General features: G+C 37.2%; 1 protein-coding gene across 5 annotated transcripts; it reads left to right on the forward strand.

Annotated features, from left to right (window-relative positions):
- The first annotated feature begins 821 nt into the window (after window positions 1–821).
- On the forward strand, window positions 822–18,465 carry LOC122966881 (interferon-induced very large GTPase 1-like). 5 transcript variants are annotated; one of them, XM_044331245.1, is made up of 7 exons: window positions 822–1,006; window positions 3,551–3,662; window positions 3,766–3,791; window positions 4,249–4,357; window positions 4,469–5,059; window positions 11,850–11,884; window positions 11,992–18,465. In XM_044331245.1, the coding sequence occupies exons 2-7, from the start codon at window positions 3,572–3,574 to the stop codon at window positions 16,816–16,818; spliced, it is 5,679 nt and encodes a 1,892-aa protein (XP_044187180.1). In that variant the 5' UTR covers window positions 822–1,006; window positions 3,551–3,571; the 3' UTR covers window positions 16,819–18,465. The 5 variants fall into 5 exon arrangements, with proteins under 5 accessions (XP_044187180.1, XP_044187181.1, XP_044187177.1 ...); XM_044331246.1 differs by having other exon boundaries at window positions 3,769–3,791; window positions 11,989–18,465; XM_044331242.1 differs by having other exon boundaries at window positions 823–1,006; window positions 11,989–18,465.
- Window positions 18,466–18,873: the final 408 nt, after the last annotated feature.

An 18,873-nucleotide genomic window follows, 5' to 3' on the forward strand; every position in this document is an offset into this window, starting at 1 on the left:
GCTCCTTACACCTATCACACCTCCATACTTCTGCCATCCAGTTCTCGCGCAACGTGACTTCCTCCCATTGTCACGTCCGCATCGCAGACGGACGACGTCATCACATCAGGCCCCGTCACCATCTTGTCGCACATACATACACGCGCACACACACACACACACACACACACGCACACACACATGCATTCCTCTGCATGTGTCCAACCCTGTACATAGCTGTTTGTGTTTTGTTTGGTAGGATTAGATTTTAGGATAGTTGTTTATTGAATGAAGCATTTGTTAACTTTGTTAATTTTGCTAAGTTTAATAAACACTGTTATATCGTTAAGGAGAAGTTCTTCTGTCATTATTGTGTGTAATATTGTGAAAAGTGGCTGATTGAAGGAGTCAGAGCTTGAATTCAACCCTTCTTTGTTCACCCTTGAATGTTGATATCTGAGAGATATATTCTAGGTGAACTCCCATTTATGAGATTACCTTGTTTGGTTATTGGTCCCGGTTTCCGGGTGGTGCCCCGTATTTGTTAATTCATATTAATAATTCTATTAATTGTTATAATCAATTATCTTTGATAATTGATAATTATTGCAAATAATCAACTGTGTTCCTCACAGATCCAGCAGTTGTTGCCTGAATTATTGATTAAGGTTAACAATATCTTATTTTCATAATTCATAATTATCTATGATAAAAATGAATAATGATTTCCTTTAAGTCACATGGTTTCGGGGAAATCACGAGATAGAGCTCTCTTACTTTCACTTTTGTCCTTGTTGATTTAAAAGTAATGTGCATGCAGCATTTCTTGGCTCCTTCAACCTATCACATCAGACCAGATTTGTTAAGAGGGAGGGGTTTGTGAGGGGCAGACCTAGATTTTAAGATAACAAACCCCAGATCTCTATATATTGAATTATAGAGACGATTATAGGTTGAAGACGAAGGATTTCTAACAAGGAGGTCACATCTACACAGACCAGGCAGAGCCAGACAACACATAACAAAGGTGACTTTATACAAGATTTCCATATTGGGGAATTTTAAAGATTTCTTCGCTTAATTTGGAAGGCTGTAATGTGTTATTGGATATGTTGATTTTAGATTTAATAATGGATTTTAGTTGTTGATATTGGAGGAATTGGTCTCTCCCAGCCCCATACCTCTGGATAAGTGTATTGAATGATATGAACTGGTTGTTTTCAAATAAGTCGTGGAGGTGAGTGATTCCTTTTTGGTGCCATGATGGAAAGCCAACAGAAGTACAGTTGGAAGTCCAGATTGTGCCAAATCGGGGTGAACCTACATGGTGCCAGTGATGATTTGGTGATTTTGTGGGCTGTCAGAGTTGAGGAGATTGTGATGTTTTACATTGATTTTGTTCTATCTGTAACCATGGTGTACTGTAATTATCTTTATGGATCCATTTGAGTAAATATTGTAGCTGATTTGACAAGAAGTAATGAAGGAAGTTTGGTGCTTCTAGGCCGCCCTGTGATTTTGTGCTCTGTAATGTTGAAAGTGAGATTCTTGGTTTTTTATTTTTCCAGTAGAATTGAGTTGTTAGAGTTTAAAGTTTGAAACCAGTTGTCAGTGGGGGTAATGGGAAGTAATGAAAATAGGTAGTTGATTTGTGGAAGGGTTTTCATTTTAACTGTTGCAATGCGTCCAATAAGAGTAAGTGGTAACTTGGTCCAGCGTTTAAAATCATCTTCTATGTTTTTCAGCAGAGGGGTGTAGTTGTACTTGTCTGGTTCCCTGGTGGAGTGTGAAGCGTGGTGAAGTGATCCTGTTTGTGATAACTGGGTGAAGTGTATAGTGTTTTAATCCAGTGGATGAATGACTCTCCGAAGCCAAACCTGTGGAGGGTGGAAAATAAAAAAGTCCAGTTTACTTTGTCAAATGCTTTTTCTGCATCCAGTGATACAATTATGGTTTTGTTGTGTTTTTGCTGTGATGTATTGATCAAATTAAAAAGTCTACGGATATTGTCTGAAGCGTGTCTATTTTTGATGAAGCCTGTCTGGTCAGGATGGATCAGTGTGAGACTCTATTGCGTTTTGCTGTCATTTATGGTCGCTCTGAGTCTCTCTACTCTCCTCTGTTTCACCATGGACGGGGATGCTATTCCAAACACACGGAGCTCAGAGGAGCAGAGGAGAGACAGTGAAGTAGTCTAGTTGACGACCACACTCTTACGTTACTGTTACTCAGTTGTCGGTTAACTTGGCCTACTTTTATCCACTATGTTTGAGACGATCACTGTGTTTCTCCATCTTTCAGGCCCCCTGGCCCTGTAAGCTAGTTGTGAAGGATGGTAACTCACTACAGTCAGGAATATAAGACAACCCCACTTTTTTCACACATATTTCCAGGAAAAAAAACTTGTATTGGTACCAATATGGTAAATGCTTATTCATGTTAAAATGAGTACCCTTTCTCATTATAATGAAAAAAAATACTCCTCATAACAAGGTTTTTGAAATATTAGACCGACTGCTGCTGAAATGGATGTGTTTGAACGTTTGAATGAATTGTTCAAGTCTCACTTTCTTTTAAGGCTGACATAATGAAATTCTGCTCTTACTAAGCAACCTAGATGGGGTTATCAGCATGGGGACACTCTGAAGCATATTGTGTCTATCAGAGAAAGAGCCAAGCGTATGGGAAGTGTTTGTCACAATAATAGCACCTACTATTATGAGAAAACCTCATTATACAAGAAAAGTATTTCGTAATAAAGAAATACACTTCATTACATTTCCTTTAACTTTCTTGTTGCAATAAGAAACTTTTTTGTAAGAACAAAGATGTTTTCTTTTTATAACGTGAAAAATGTAAACCATATTTTTTACTAAGGGTGGCAGATCTGCACTGCTGTAATGCAACAGAACGACACACAGTGGCGTTTGCTGATGTGACGCCGCTATGAGCCAGACAATGACATTTGTCTGTGCCTTCCAAAACCGCTACAAATCACTGAGCAAAAATACATTTTTATTTTTAAAGTTTTATGATGTGACACCGCTATGGTTAAGGTTTAGGCAAAATAATAACTTGGGTTTATTGGGTTTAGGAAAAGATCATGGTTTGAGTTAAATAAGTAGCCTACTTTGTTACATTTTCCTGCCAGTTTCTCAGGATGACACCGTAGCTCTGTTTGTAAAGATGACACCATTTCCAACTCATTTGCCATTGTAAAAAATTTGCCTTGTTTGCTCACCTTGAAACTCTATTATACACAGAAAACCATCACTAGCATTTTTGAAATATATTTGAAATGGACCCAAGAAGTTTGTCACATCCCATTAGGTCATGCTGGACAAGACAGGGAAAAGAAAAAATGCACTTTTTTCAACTTGCAATATTTTTACTTATGGTAAAGTCTTTGTGATGTTCACCAAATGTTTTATATGTTAGATGTGATACTTTTACAAAGAGATTAGTCTTATATTCTCCTTAACAATTTGCTGAATCAGCTTAAATAGTTATTTGCATTTCCAGCAATAGTTTATTATTGCATTTATCTGAATGGCTTTGTCTTATGATTCAGTAAAGATGAAGAGCAGATGAGATGGAGGTGGAGAACAATGACAACACAGCAGCTGGAGGGGGAGGAGGGTCTGAAATCCAATCTGTGATACCGTCTATGACAAATGACAAAGGTAATTTTAAAGTTTGAAAATACAAACATTCATGAACTAAAGATGGTTAGTTAACCAAATATATTTGTATGCTGATCTTGTGCAATCTGTTCTTTTTTTACAGTAGAGGAGCGTGCTGCTAAAAAGAAGGTAAAATCTTTTCACCCTAATTAGTCATCATCCACATACAACTGCATTTAACAGAACCATTTTTTTTAAGTCACATCAGCATTAAACATTAGAAAATAATAAAATTTTAATAACACATACAGTGTCTACACTGCAAGATCAGACAATTTTAAAGTATGTTTTTACTTAGAGATGAATGAGGTTTTGGTTTCATGAGCTGCCTTGTTTGACAGTGGATGAGTAAACTTTACAAAAGTTTTACAAAAAACATTCAATTTTCATTTGAATACAATTCCACTTGCATTTTTAATGTGTACTGTTTTAACTCGTTTTATTATTCTCAGAATTGACACAACACTTTTATGTTTATGTTGATGCAGTTTTCTTGGTTTTGGGTTCCCAAGAGAAAAGACATCCTTAATGTCAGTGGGTCTAACCTGGAGAACTAATTATTCAATAAAATCACCTGTTTTCTTAGTGTGATCCAGTGAGTGAACCTGGTGAAGCTCAACACTCAGAAAACAATGACAAGAGCACAGGAGGAGAGTCTGAAATCACATCCGTACTGACTGCAACCAATGAGAAAGGTAATATTTTAATCAAGAATTAAATTAGAAGTGAAAGAACATTAAGCAACACTTTGAGAACGTTGTTTCAATGATTACAATATACTGATGTTGCTGTTTATTTTGTTTCAGTGATGCCTGAGCTCACACTTGTGTTAGTTGGTGACACAAATTCCATTGAGATTGGATCAAAAAACATCTTATTTGACCAAACAAATGTGGAACAGTTTTCATCCAAACTATATGATTTGTGTGGTCGGCACATATCTGTCATTAACATGCTTGGTCTTCAAAACATCGACAAATTCCCATTAAACAGGGAAGTTCATGCCTTTCTCTTACTGTTAACAAATGGTCTGCATAACAGCCAGTACAGTTCAGGAGTGCAGTGGTTAGAAAAAGCTTTTGGGAAAGAGTCACTTGCTTATTTAATGACAGTTGTGACTCATAAGTCAGATGAAGAATGTGAAAGTGCAGTGACAGACTTAAAAGTCTATAACAGTTTTGCTGAAAAAAGGTACCACACATGTACAAAAAGTATGATGGATGAAAGAGAGATAATAGCTCTGTTAGAAAAAATAGATGTCATGGTCTCTGAAAATGATCCACACTGCTATGGTGGACTGATGTGTGATGACAATAAAGAGCAGAAAGACCTGCTGGACCACAAATCCCAGGAAGAAGAAAGGATCAATTCTTCTGTGTCTCAGCAAAATCAAACAGGTGAGATTTTAATGTTGGCATTCAAGAATTAACCTGCACTGCTTCAATTAACTCTAGAAACGGCTAAAACTTGACAGACTCTCAACAAATAACTTAAATTCTAGCAGGAAAAGTCTTTTACAGGTAAATAATCAGTTCTTACATCATTTCATAAACACACAACAATAAAATAGTCCACATGGAAAAACTGTCCCCTTAATTGTCCACTTAAAGGATAAGGCTTGGGATTATACTATGTGTTTTTATTATTGTTAACAAATCTCATGTGCAGAGCCAAACCAACAATGAATTGATCCTATACTTATGATTATTGTGTGTGTATTCAAAGCCTGATATATCATATTCCTCTGTGTAGACCTCGGTTGTTGTCCAAAAACGATTAAAAACACATCACTGAGCCACACTGGGTGACATGTCCCTGAAGAGTGTGATTATTTTAGTTTGTTTAAAAAACATCTCCAAAGACTAACAACAGCAATCAAATGGAGGTCCATGCCATAGAGGAATATGATATATCAGACTTTGGATACACACACAACACTTGTACGTAGGATCGATTCATTGTTGGTTTGGCTCTCCACATGAGATTTGTTGACATTAAGAAAAACATAGAAAATCACCAGTTAAATCCTTCAATCCAGTAGGGTTTGGCAATATTTTTTGACCTGTTTGACCAGGCGCAGTAGATGTCGTTGTTTCCTGTCCTTAAAAAATCACTCTTAAAAGGCACCTGCAGGATTTAATCCAAAAGGCAGTGAACAGCAAACCACAAATTAAAATTATTAACTACAAGCCTGTACCCACACTCATAAGATACTCTACAAAGAATGGAGATTAAATATATACTTTATGAATAAAAGATTATACTGTGTTTCAGATGAGTGAGGTTACAGTATCTGATCATTTAGACAGGTATGAAAATGTTTTTTGTTTTGTTTTGTCACAGGGTTCAGTGGGATATGGTATCAGAAAAAGCCCATTCTGACAGCCTAAATGATGATGATGATGATGATGATGATTATTATATAACAATAAATGACCTGAGTCAATATGTTTTGGACATACAATATTAATCTTTTAGGCTGTCAGAATGTGTCGTTTTCTGATACTATTTCTCATTGAACCCTGTACCACTATGCTGGATTTTCTTCTTCCTTTTTTTAATATAACTTTATATCTGTCAAAATGATCTTGTTCTTGAGCAATGTTCTTGCTCATCTTCAACGCAAAATATAATCTTTTAATCATTAATTATATGTTTAATCCAAATTTTGTGTAGAGTAGTTTATGAATGTGTGTACAAGCCTGTAGTTTCTCTTGAAGAGTGATTTTTTTCTTCTCTTGTTATGTCAGCCATAACTCCACCCCTGCACTCCAGATTGCCTACAGGCAACAAAACACACATGTGGATCCGAATTGAAGAGGGAGGTTGCGCTTCAACAATGGGATTCTCAGTGGAATGCTAAACCCAAAATCCAGAAGGCATGTTCCAAAAATGTAAAAAAAAAAAAAAAAAAAAGGGTAGCACATCTCAATTTTCCAGTCAAGGAGGACAAAATATTAACATTTCACTTGTTTATTTGGCTCACATCACATTAGAAAAACATTTACGCGTTCTTTCGCCTTCTGCAAAGCGTTTTAAGTATATAGGTTCACTCATATATACAAGGGCAGAGTTAGTACACAGCTGGGGGTTTGACCTAATCATTTGGGAGCCAATCACCCTTCTCATCCCATGGTTCTAGACACAGGGACCAATCTCAAGTATACAATGAAATCTTGTTTAAATCCCATTGCATACACATGTGGATCCCTTTTTGTGACTTGTGGGTCAATGGAAGGGCAGAAAACAAGAGATTCAACATTCAAGAGCTTTTATTGTCACATGCAACACAGCAGAAGGCAACACTGAAGGTAGTGAAATTTGAAAATACTTCCAATTAGGGTATCTAATAAAATATTTACAATTATTTAAAATATATATATATATATAAATATTGTATATGTGTCAGTCAATTTTACAGAGACCCAACAATTCCCCTATGAGCAAGCACTTAAGTAAGGAAAAGGTAAGGAAAAACTCCCCTTTAATGAATAGAAACCTCAAGCAGAACCTGGCTCGTGGTGGGCGGACTGCTGCTTTCACCTGTTGGATTGAGACAGAGAAAGAAAGAGGGGGGAGTGGGGGGGGGGGGGCAGAATAACAACAATCATAACAATAACAATAACAGCAGCAATAGCAGTAGCAATAGCCAGGGAAGGATTCCAACAGGACTGCAAAGGACTGCGAAGGCTCGGCCTGCAACCCAGGGTTTCCTGCGAGATGAGAAAACACAAAAAACTCCAGGGAAGAAACCAAGTTAGTAATATGCATTGATGTTACATGAATGCATACAGATGGAGAGGAGGAAGAGGAGAGAGGAGCTCAGTGCTTCATGGGAAGTCCCCTGGCAGTCTAGGCCTATAGCAGCATAACTAAGGGCTGGCCCTAACTATAAGCTTTATCAAAAAGGAAAGTTTTAAGCCTACTCTTAAACGTAGAGAGTGTGTCTATCACCCGGACCGAATCTGGAACATGGTTCCACAGGAGAGGAGCCTGATAGCTGAAGGCTCTGCCTCCCATTCTACTTTTAAAGACTGTAGGAACCACCAGTAAGCCTGCATTCTGGGAACGCAGTGTTCTAGTGGGGTAATACAGTACTATGAGCTCTTCAAGATATGATGGTGCCTGATCATTAAGGGCTTTGTAAGTTAGGAGAAGGATTTTAAATTCTATTCTAGATTTTACAGGAAGCCAATGTAGCGAAGCTAAAATGGGAGAAATGTGGTCTCTTTTTCTAGTTTTAGTCAGAACATGTGCAGCTGCATTCTGGACCAGCTGGAGAGTCTTTAGAGACTTGTTAGGGCAGCCTGATAACAAGGAATTCCAATAATCCAGCCTGGAAGTAACAAACACGTGGACTAGTTTTTCTGCATCTTTTTGGGACAGGATGTGCCTGATTTATGCGATATTACGTAAGTGAAAAAAGGCAGTCTTTGAACTTTGATTTATGTGGGAGTTTAAGGACATATCCTGATCAAAGATAACTCCCAGATTCCTTGCGGTGGAGCTGGAGGCCAGGGTAATGCCATCCAGAGTAGCTATATCATTAGATATTGTGTTTCTAAGGTGTTTAGGGCGAAGCACAATGACCTCAGTTTTATCTGAGTTTAGTAGTAGAAAATTGCAGGTCATCCAGGTCTTTATGTCCTTAAGGCATGCTTGGAGTTTAGTTAACTGATTGGTTTCATCTGGCTTCATTGATAAATATAATTCGGTATCATCTGCATAACAATGAAAATTTATGGAGTGTTTCCTAATAATATTAATATTATAGAAGCATATACAAGGTGAATAGTATTGGTCCAAGTACAGAACCTTGTGGAACTCCATGTCTAACTTGCCCTCATGGAGGATTCATCATTAACATGTACAAACTGAAATCGGTCTGATAAATACGACTTAAACTAGCTTAATGCAGTTCCTTTAATGCCAATTAAATGTTCCAGTCTCTGTAATAGGATTTGATGGTCAATTGTGTTGAATGCGGCGCTAAGATCTAGCAGGACAAGTATGAAGACAAATCCTTTGTCCGATGCAGTTAGGAGGTCGTTTGTGACTTTCACCAGTGCTGTCTCTGTGCTATGATGCGCTCTAAATCCTGACTGAAAATCCTCAAATAAACTATTGTTATGTATAAAGTCACATAACTGATTAGAGACTGCTTTCTCAAGGATCTTAGAGAGAAATGGAAGGTTAGATATAGGTCTATAATTGGCTAAAATGCCTGAATCAAGAGTACACTTCTTAAGAAAAGGTTTAATTACAGCTACTTTAAAAGACTGGTACATAGCCTGTTACTAAAGACATATTGATCATATCTAGTAAAGAAGCGCTAACTAAGGGTAAGGCTTCCTTAAGTAGCCTAGTTGGGATGGGGTCTAAGAGACAGGTTGATGGTTTATCTGAACAAATCATTGACGTTAGTTCAGTCCAAATATATGTCAGGATTTACAGCTGTTTCTAAGGTGCCTGTGTTTGGGGAGAAATCAGTGCCTGTTGAGGGCAGGAGGTGGTTAATTTTGCCTCTAATAGTTAGAATTTTATCATTAAAGAAGCTCATAAAGTCATTACTTCTGAGAGCTATAGGAATACATGGATCAATAGAGTTATGACTCTTTGTCAGCCTGGCCAAAGTGCTGAAAAGGAACCTAGGGCTGTTTTTATTCTCTTGTATTAATACTGAGTAATAGGCAGCTCTGGCATTACAGAGGGCCTTCCTATATGTTTTAAGACTATCTAGCCAGACTAAGCAAGATTCTTCCACTTTGGTGGAACGCCAAATCCTTTCAAACGCCAAATTCCTTCCAAATCCTTTCAAAGGATTTCACATGTGTGTATTATGTATGTCCAAAAAGTCCCAGAGTTCAATGCCATCTACTGTGCCCGACTTGCCACAGGTCAAAAAATATTCCCAAATCCCTCTCACTTAAGGAAAACTTTGATTGTACGGTAACATTATTTTGCAGTAAAATTATATATATTCACCTCCAGATTTATATAAGCTGTATAACCTTTTAAAAAACTAAAATGAAACAATATATAGAAACTCTATTTAGTGTAGAGGAGATAAATCTTGTTGAACAATTAACTTTTTGAATATACACATAAATATTTGTAAATAAACCTTATTAAAGGATGGGTTCACAAATTTCAAGTCTGTCTTCAAACAATAGTCAGGAGCACAAATTAATATTGAAAGACATTTTGCTCTCTGTATCAATCCTCCTGTTCACACTGACCATTAGAAGATCTCCTCCAAATGTAAGTGGTGAGGAACAAAATCCACAGTCCTCATTTTCAGCAAAAATGTATTTAAAAGTTTATCTGAAGATAATATGAAGCTTCAGCCATCAGAGTCAGTCAACTAAAGTGGATATCTTCCACCATTGCAGTCTTTTTAGTAAAGAATTCCCTCTTTGAGTCTCAACAGTGTTTTCCTGTTCAGCTGCAGTGAACAGATAGTAAGAGAATTTGACACTAGAAAGGCTGTAAATTGAAAATTGTACATTGAAAGATATTGACTTGATTTGACAAATTTGGACTGCTGAGGCCTCATATTAAGTTCAAATAAACTTTTTTGGCACTTTATTGGGTAGAAGGCAGTGAAGAGTCAGACAGGAAAACAAGGGGAGAGAGATGGGTATGACATGTAACAAAGGTCACTAGCTGGAATTGAACCAGGGATGTTACAGTTATGTGGCATCACAGTAACCATTCTGTTCCCAGGACACTCCAGCTTTGAATAAACTTTTAAATATATTTTTGCACTAAAGGAGGGCTGTGTGTTTGTCCCCCATCACTTACATTGGAAGTGCATCATAAAGGGATCCTTTGATAGTCAGTATGAACAGGAGGAATGACTACAGCAAGAAAAACATGTGTCAATGTTCATTTGGGAATCTGACTATTGTTGTAGGACAGATTTGAAAAATTGTGAACCTGCCCTTTAACCACGAATGATAACAATCCACACGCTCAGCATTTAGAAAAAAATGCTGCTAATTCAGACACCACAACACATTACAGGCAACACAACAGAACTGTTTCCAGAGGACCCTTAAAAGATGATGAACACGTCTGGACACCCTTGTTGTTGCCATGGTTTTTGACTCATTACTGAAGTCAGCTATCCGTCAGTGGTTTTTGACTCTGAGCTAAAATGTGATTTTGGTTCATTTTAACATTGCGATCGCATTTCCAGACGTGTTTATCACTTTTAAGTGTCCCCTGGAAACACTTCCATTGTGTTGTCTGTATTGTGTTGTGTTGTTTGTAATGTGTTGTGTTGTCTGAATTTGAATCTGAATTTTTTTGTAAATAAATCTTATTAAAGGACAAGTTCACAAATTTTAAGTCTGTCTTCAAACAATAGTCAGGTGCACAAATTAGTATTGAAAGACATTTTGCTCTCTGTATCATTCCTCCTGTTCATACTGACCATTAGAAGATCTCCTCCAAATGTAGGTGATGAGGAACAAAATCCACAGTCCTCATTTTCAGCAAAAGTCCATTTAAAAGTTTATCTGTGGATAATATGAAGCTTCAGCCATCAGAGTTAGTCAACTAAAGTGAATATCTTCCACCATTACAGTCCTTTTTGTAAAGAATTCCCTTTTTGTGTCTCGACAGACAGTGTTTTCCTGTTCAGCTGCGGTGAACAGATACCAAGGGAATTGGACACTAAAAAGACTGTAATGTTGAAAGATATTGACTTCATATTAGCTTCAAATAAACTGTTTTTCTTAAGATAATGTTTTTGGGGCATTTTGGCCCTTTATTGGTTGGAGGGCAGTGAAGAGTCAGACAGGAAACAAGGGGAGAGAGATAGGTATGACATTTTAGAAAGGTGACTAGCTAGAATTGAACCAGGGATGTTACCGTTATGTGACATGCACAGTAATCGTTGGGCTACCAGGACACAACAAAGGTCCCTGCATCAATACACAGGTTACTCAAAGCTAATGTCGGTCTGAACACCACCTTAGATTTCAGACACTCAAATAAAATGGTGGAGGGTGACTATAGTGTTCTCAATAGTAAATCAGGAGTCATTTTGGACACAGTCACAGTCAAAAAATAGTAAATTACTGACAATACCTACAAGATTATTATTAGAAAGAAAAACATATTGGTTCAGTAGCACTTTGCTCTGTCCCTCTAATAATGCAGCTCGCTATTGTATTGTAGGTACCAATATGGATGAGGATGGAAACAAGGATAAGGTAAGAAACTTAAAATTTAACTCACAAGATTTTAAGGAATGTTTATTTTATATCTATATGATTATATTTTTTTATGTATGTTTGTATTTATCTGTTATTTACAGCAGTCAGTGAACATTTCTAAAGAGAGAAACAGGAAGGAGCAAGCAGAAATTGAAACACTGCTCAGCAGACTTCATCTACAAGACAAATATGAAAAAAAGTTGACACCAGGTGACTTTCTTAAAATAGGACCATCTGTGAAACAGCACAGTGACACATCTGAGAAAGATCTCGCTCACACTTTTCTTCAGAAGCTGATGATGTTAGACTACAGAGCCAGATATATTCCTGTAAAACAAGACAGTCCTGAGATGAGCCATTCAATGTGTGATCCAGTGTTTGACACTGTTGACACAGAAGACATTGACTTGGAAGCTCTTCTTAGCACCAGTGTAGACTCTAATCAGCCAAAACAGTCTCATGTGCATCCAATGGATGTTCAAATGGCAGTATTTCACTGCTCAGACAGCTTTCTTAAGCAGAACATGATTACAAAGCTATCACGGTGTCAGTACGCCTTACCTTTGCTTGTTCCTGACCTAGTTACAATGGATATTGAGTGTCCTCTGTGGACATTCAGACAAATAAGAAAAAGCTGGAAGATAACTCAAACTAAAGATGATTCAAACATTGTCACCATGAAGAGTATGCCCATCTGCAAAGCTGAGACATCCATGGTGTCATTTTTCCGTCTTGGTTCACTATCAGTGTCTAAATCTCAGCTGATGAGCACTTTGATCAACGACCGTCATAGCACCTTCTTCCACAGAAACAGTCCAGGAAGCACCAAATCTCGCCATTTGTTGGATGGTGTGGCAGAGATTGCATGGTACTGCCCAGCTGGAAAACCAAATGATGCCTTCACTGACTGCATTGCCTTCTGTAATCTTCATGGTGATGCTGTGATGAATGAAAAACAGCGAAAAATACTGACGGAAAAATCTTCAGTCAATGTTGTTCTGTTTCCAACTCTGAACAAAAGTGACCAAAGTACTACAGTTGTCTCAGCCCTTCTCAAGTCTCCAAAACCTCTAATTTGTCTCATTGTTGATAATGATTGTGGTGCAGTTAAGATCAAGGAGGGAAAATACAAAATGGGTCTGAAAGACAGAAGCTGGTCAGATGTTTCTGAAGAGTTGAAAGGAATCATTGGAAAACTCTTGTCTGAACCACATACATCCTTCCAGCTAGAAACCATGGCTGAGGTCTCTGGAATCAAAGTGGATGAAGATGACGAAGTCTGCAAAAAAGGAAAATGTGCTGCTATGAAAATAGTGAATTTACTTAAAGAGATGGATGTTTCAAAGATCAAAGATGAATATCTGCCTTGTCAAGGCAAACTGTGGCATGACTGGTGCAAAATAAACAAGGAACAGTATCACCTCAAAGGGGAAGAAGGGGAGACTGAGAAAGCTAAAAAACAACAGGAATTGGAGAGAAAACGTCAAGAACAATGTGCTGCTTCCTGTAGTAAACTGATCAAGTTGTTCATTGAAAGCCTCTCATCTCTGCCATCAGAGGAGAGAGAGTATTTCCTGAAATGGATTCACATCTTAATAGATGCACTTTCAACAGATGATCTGTCTTCAATTCTCCAAAAATATGATGAAAAATGGTCTGAAGTCTTGGATTTGAAGAAGAAACATGACAAATCTGATCAGCTAATAAGCAAGCAAACTGAACTTGAGAAAATATCAGCAAAACTGCAGTCAGCTACTTTTGGCTTAGAGCACATCTTCAGAGAAATTGGACAGATCTATGAAGCCCATAAATCTCTGCAGGAACAAACAACGATGGAAGAGACTTACTGGTCTAAATACCCTGAGCTGGCTGCAGAGCTGATGATATCAGGACACCCAATGGAGCTGATGGATGGTGATGCAGGTCATGTGCCTTTAACATGGATCTCTAGTCTTTTAGATGAAGTCATCAAGAAAATGGGAGATCAGAGAGTTTTTGTTTTGTCAGTTTTGGGTGTACAAAGCAGTGGAAAATCAACCATGCTGAATGCCATGTTTGGATTACAGTTTGCAGTAAGTGCTGGCAGGTGCACCAAGGGTGCCTTCATGCAGCTGGTCAAAGTGTCAGATGAGATGAAGAAAGACTTTCAGTTTGACTATGTTCTAGTGGTGGACACTGAAGGACTGCATGCTCTGGAGTTAGCAGGTAACGCTACTCTTCACCACGACAATGAACTGGCAACATTTGTCGTTGGTCTGGGAAACATGACATTGATCAACATCTTTGGAGAGAATCCAGCTGACATGCAAGATGTCCTGCAGATAGTTGTTCAGGCTTTCATGAGGATGAAGAAAGTTAAACTTTCTCCAAGTTGTGTGTTTGTTCACCAGAATGTTACAGATATTGCAGCTGTAGAGAAAAACATGGATGGAAAGAGACGACTGCAAGAAAAACTGGACCAGATGGCCAAACTGGCCGCTAAAGAGGAGGTTTGTGATGCTGAGTGCTTCAGTCATGTTATTTCATTTGATGTGAAGGAAGATGTGAAGTATTTTGCCCAACTGTGGGAGGGAAGTCCACCCATGGCTCCTCCAAATCCAGGTTATAGTGAGAGCATCCAGGATTTAAAGAACTTCATCCTCTCTAAAGCTTCACAGTCTAAAGGGACAACTCTCTCACAGTTCAAAAGCAACATCGAGGACCTGTGGAATGCCCTTCTGAAAGAAAACTTTGTTTTCAGCTTCAAAAACACACTTGAAATTGCAGTGTACAGAAAACTTGAGGTCCAGTATGGGAACTGGACCTGGACCCTGAGGAGCAAAATGTTGACCATTGAGAACCAGCTTTATACCAGTATTGAAAATGGAAAACTTGACAAAGTTGAGCTCAGTTATCTTCATCAAGAAATGAGCAAAACATATGGAGAAATCAAAAAAGGGATGACAACATTCTTTGATGATGACAGAGATAAAGAAATGTTGGTTCAGTGGCGAGGCCGATTTGAAAGCAAAATCAAAGAGTTTCATGATGAACAGGTGGAAGGAGTTAAAAGAAAACTGGATGAGGTCATCCAGCAGAAGAATGCTTGTAAAAAGCTAGATGACAAGAAAACAGAGTTTGAGAACAAACTGCTACAAAAGAGCAAAGAACTTGCTCATGAGTTAAAAGACAGGGCCAAAAATGATGAGGAACTCCAAAAGCAGTTCAACAGGGTTTGGAGTGTCTGGGTTACTGATTTAACTGTAAACATAAAATCTATTGAGGACATCAAGTTGGAAGACGACCAGTTTACTATCCTGCGAGGCCTTGGTTTTGAATGGAGTCTTATAGATGATTCCAAAACCTGTGGCAATTACAAAAATATATCAGTGACTGGGGATTATTCTCATTATGTAAACCCAAAGAAGAACCAAAGTCTGGGTTACAAAAGCCAACAGTGTCAAAATGAGAAGAAAAAGCAAACACAAGAACAAGGTAAATGGGACAAAATGGTTGAATACGTTGAAAATAAAAAAGAACAGATGGTAAATTACTTTAAGGGGTCTTTATCATGTGACGAACGAAAAATGATCAGATCCTTCATTGAAGATATTGAACAACAGTCCCTTAATGCAATTAAGAGCAAACCTGTAGCTACAAGAGGCTACAGTCCAACTTACTTGCAAGAGGTGGCCAAAAATGTCAAAGAAATAGTGACAGAATTTGAATCAAAGAGTAAATATGTTCTTAAGAAGGAGTTTACAGTTGATCTCTTACTTTATGTGTTTGACAAAGCAGCGAGTTGGATTTCAGAGTCCCACAAGAAATTCAGGATGAACAATGATGCTCTCATTTATTTAGAAAGCAAGAAAATGCAATATAACAACATTTTCAAAAGCTTCTGCAAAGGAAACTCATCTGCTGTTGTGTTTGGAGAACTGATCTGTGAAAAACTGAAGGTTTCAACCGTTGAAGCTGTCTGTAACAAGACCGCCATTGATCTCGCTGGAGAGATGAGGTGCAGTTTCCCAGCATTCAAGGGGAACAGGTTGAACTTGGAGAAACATGTGTTGAAGTCACTGGCAGAGAAAGAAGACTTTGATGGTTTTATCAACTACATCCAACGCCCAAGGAGCCAAGTAGAGAGTTTCATAAAAGAGGAAGTAAAGAGATATGTCTTCACAGAACACAAAGATAAAGCACTGAATATACACAAGAAAAATGTTGAAGACATCAATAAACTTGTGAGTCAAGCTTTGTTCACTGCAACAGAGAAAGTCAAAGCTCAGAGAGGAGACACAGACATGTGGCTGAAGGAATTTTCCAGTTTGCTTAATGATGAGCTAACATTCGACACCATTTGTGCTCAAAATTTCAGTGATATAAACAAATTTGACTTTCTTAAAGAAGAGATAGAGAAAGGACTTCCATCCATCATTGAAGAGTTGAGCAGCCTCTCATTGGGTAAGATGAAGGAATTCAGGCTGAGGCCAGAACAAATCCTCATCGATCAGCTGTGTAACTGCTGCTGGGTAACGTGTCCATTCTGTGCAGCTGTTTGTACCAACACCCTGGAAAATCACAGCCCTGACGATCACAGCGTGCCTTTCCATCGATCATTTGCGGTCATTGGTACACACTTCAGAGAGTCAGTGGAGATGTGCATCGATTTCTGCACAACAAGAGTTGCAAGTGATACTTCTTTTTACATTAATGATGATTCAGATGAGACCCTTCTCTATAAAGAGTACCGTAAGGCTGGCCCAAGGTTTGCTAACTGGAGCATTACCCCTGATGGGTCTAAGCTTCCGTACTGGAAATGGTTTGTAAGTCAATTTCAAAAGCAGCTAGAAGACCACTATAAGTTGAAATTGAAGGGCCTTGGTGAAATTCCCGAAGAGTGGAATTTCTCCAAAGCAGACGCTATTAAAAGTCTGGATGAAATGTGTTAGTGAGTCAACACAACACAACTACAACTCTGCTGAAAATTATGATACTGTTTTGTTTTCATCAACCAAAGTACTACAAAACAGTGTTTTCAGATTTATGCTGACTTTATAATTGACAGATGAATTTGTCTCTGAGTAATAAATGTGAACAGTTAGTGAATTAATACATACAGAAGACTTTTTGACTGTTGAACACACATCTGATTGCTTGATTGAAATCGACACATAAAACTAAAGAGGGCACAAGAACAAAGCAATTTAAAGGATGTTGTGTTTCATAAAAACTTAATATCAATTTGTCAGTTAGTGATGATTTCTGGAAATACAGATAGTTTCCATAAAAGTAAAAGCAGAACGCAATATGTTGTTGTTTGTTTGCTTGGTGTTTTTCAAAGAAAGCGAACTGATGTAACTACATTGCGTTAAATGTAAGATGAGTCAAAGGATGGATATTTTATTTTTAATTAAATCAGGATACATGAAGTTTAAAGTTCTGAAGTTCAATGAAAATGGAAAGAGTTGTGAGAGGGATGGTGAGACACATGTAAGAAATTATTTTTACAATGAGGAACAGAATTTCTTTGTAAACCTGTTTAACAGTCATATCTCAAAATCATGTCAAAGAAGTTTTGTCTGTTTGTAGAAACTTACAACATAAAAGCATTTTAAGTTGAGTCATGTTAGAGAATATATCAAACATAATTAATGAAGGATGCTTTATGTTTTAAGTATTTGATGTTTTCAGTTGTGTAATGTTTATCTATTTTCAACCATTCTGTTATTATTTACAGTGTTTTTGTAGTTTTAAGTGAACTTCTGCTCTTCTCTATTCAGATATCCAGAGTTAATGTAAACAGTGTAATTCATTTGAAGAGAATGTTACTAATATTTAATCATTTATTAAATTGATCATTCAGTGACATCACAAAAAACTCATGTTATCAACAAACATAAAGAGTCATAATAAAAATGAATACTTCATATCTACTAAAGGTTTCTTAATGTTTTTTTTAATAACAGTCTATTAACATATTATACACCTGCCATAGACCACAGTGCATTTATGTTTTCATTGTATTCTTTTACTGAGGTCTGAATCAAGATTATGAGATCAAACATTTTCTCTGAAATAAAAAATAAAAAATGGTGGTGGTATCATGATGGCTCTCTCTCTAAATTTTATAAATTCAACAGGTGTGTTATTTTCTTTATTGTTATTTGATCTAGTCAGCTTTTTTATAGACGGGTGTTAAGATCCAATTTCTGAACAAGAATCTAAGTTTTCTTCTCTTTTTTCTAACTTAATACTATATATAGTTTTGAACATAGGTGATGTAGATTCTTATATATGCAATGATGAATCTGATATAATGTTTATATATAAGATGTACGTTTGATATTTTGAAGTATGGCTTTTGTATTTCTGATTTTTCTATGTATTTTTTTCTATGTACTTTATTGAATTGTTCTTTGTTTTGGGATGTTTATCACCCATGTTGGTGAACCACACCTGCCATCATAGAGCTTGTCAGCCTGTTTGTGTGCATGATATATAGGTATGGGTGTGTTTTCCATTTTATAAACATTTTGACCTGACGAGGATCCAAGTGATATTGAAATGTTGTCATCATTAAACTTTTTTGGCCTGGAGTAAGTGTACAAGTGTTTCCTTTTTTCATTATATTTTTTTCCACATTCAGATGTTTTTTATAGTATCATTTGATGTTATACATCTAAACAGCAACAAGTTCTTCCTCTTTTCCCTTCTCTTGTTTGATGGGTCAGACTAATCCCCAGTGATGCTCAAATGCAATTTATATTGGACAATTATTACATTGAAAACATAATTATATAAAGAGCTCTGCTTCAGTTAAACATTTGTTCAGCACAAACACACACAGTCTTCTGCTGTGGGGGAAACACCCACAGCTTTCACATCCAGGTCATTATCTATTCACTATTTAGTGAATAAATTAAAGCAATCAAAGCTCAATTCAAATTCCTGAGAAAAACTATTTTAAAGTAAAGCAGTTTACAGTTATAGGAGACAAAATGTGG

Source organism: Thunnus albacares, chromosome 17 (assembly GCF_914725855.1).
Source record: "Thunnus albacares chromosome 17, fThuAlb1.1, whole genome shotgun sequence".
NCBI classification, from domain to species: Eukaryota; Metazoa; Chordata; class Actinopteri; order Scombriformes; family Scombridae; genus Thunnus; species Thunnus albacares.

Coding starts and splice junctions, on each gene's coding strand:
- LOC122966881 (XM_044331242.1), top strand. CDS start 3,572: ATGGAGGTGGAGAACAATGACAACACAGCAGCTGGAGGGGGAGGAGGG. Junction 4,358..4,468: donor GACTGCAACCAATGAGAAAG/GTAATATTTTAA, acceptor ATTTTGTTTCAG/TGATGCCTGAGCTCACACTT. Junction 5,060..11,849: donor GTCTCAGCAAAATCAAACAG/GTGAGATTTTAA, acceptor ATTGTATTGTAG/GTACCAATATGGATGAGGAT.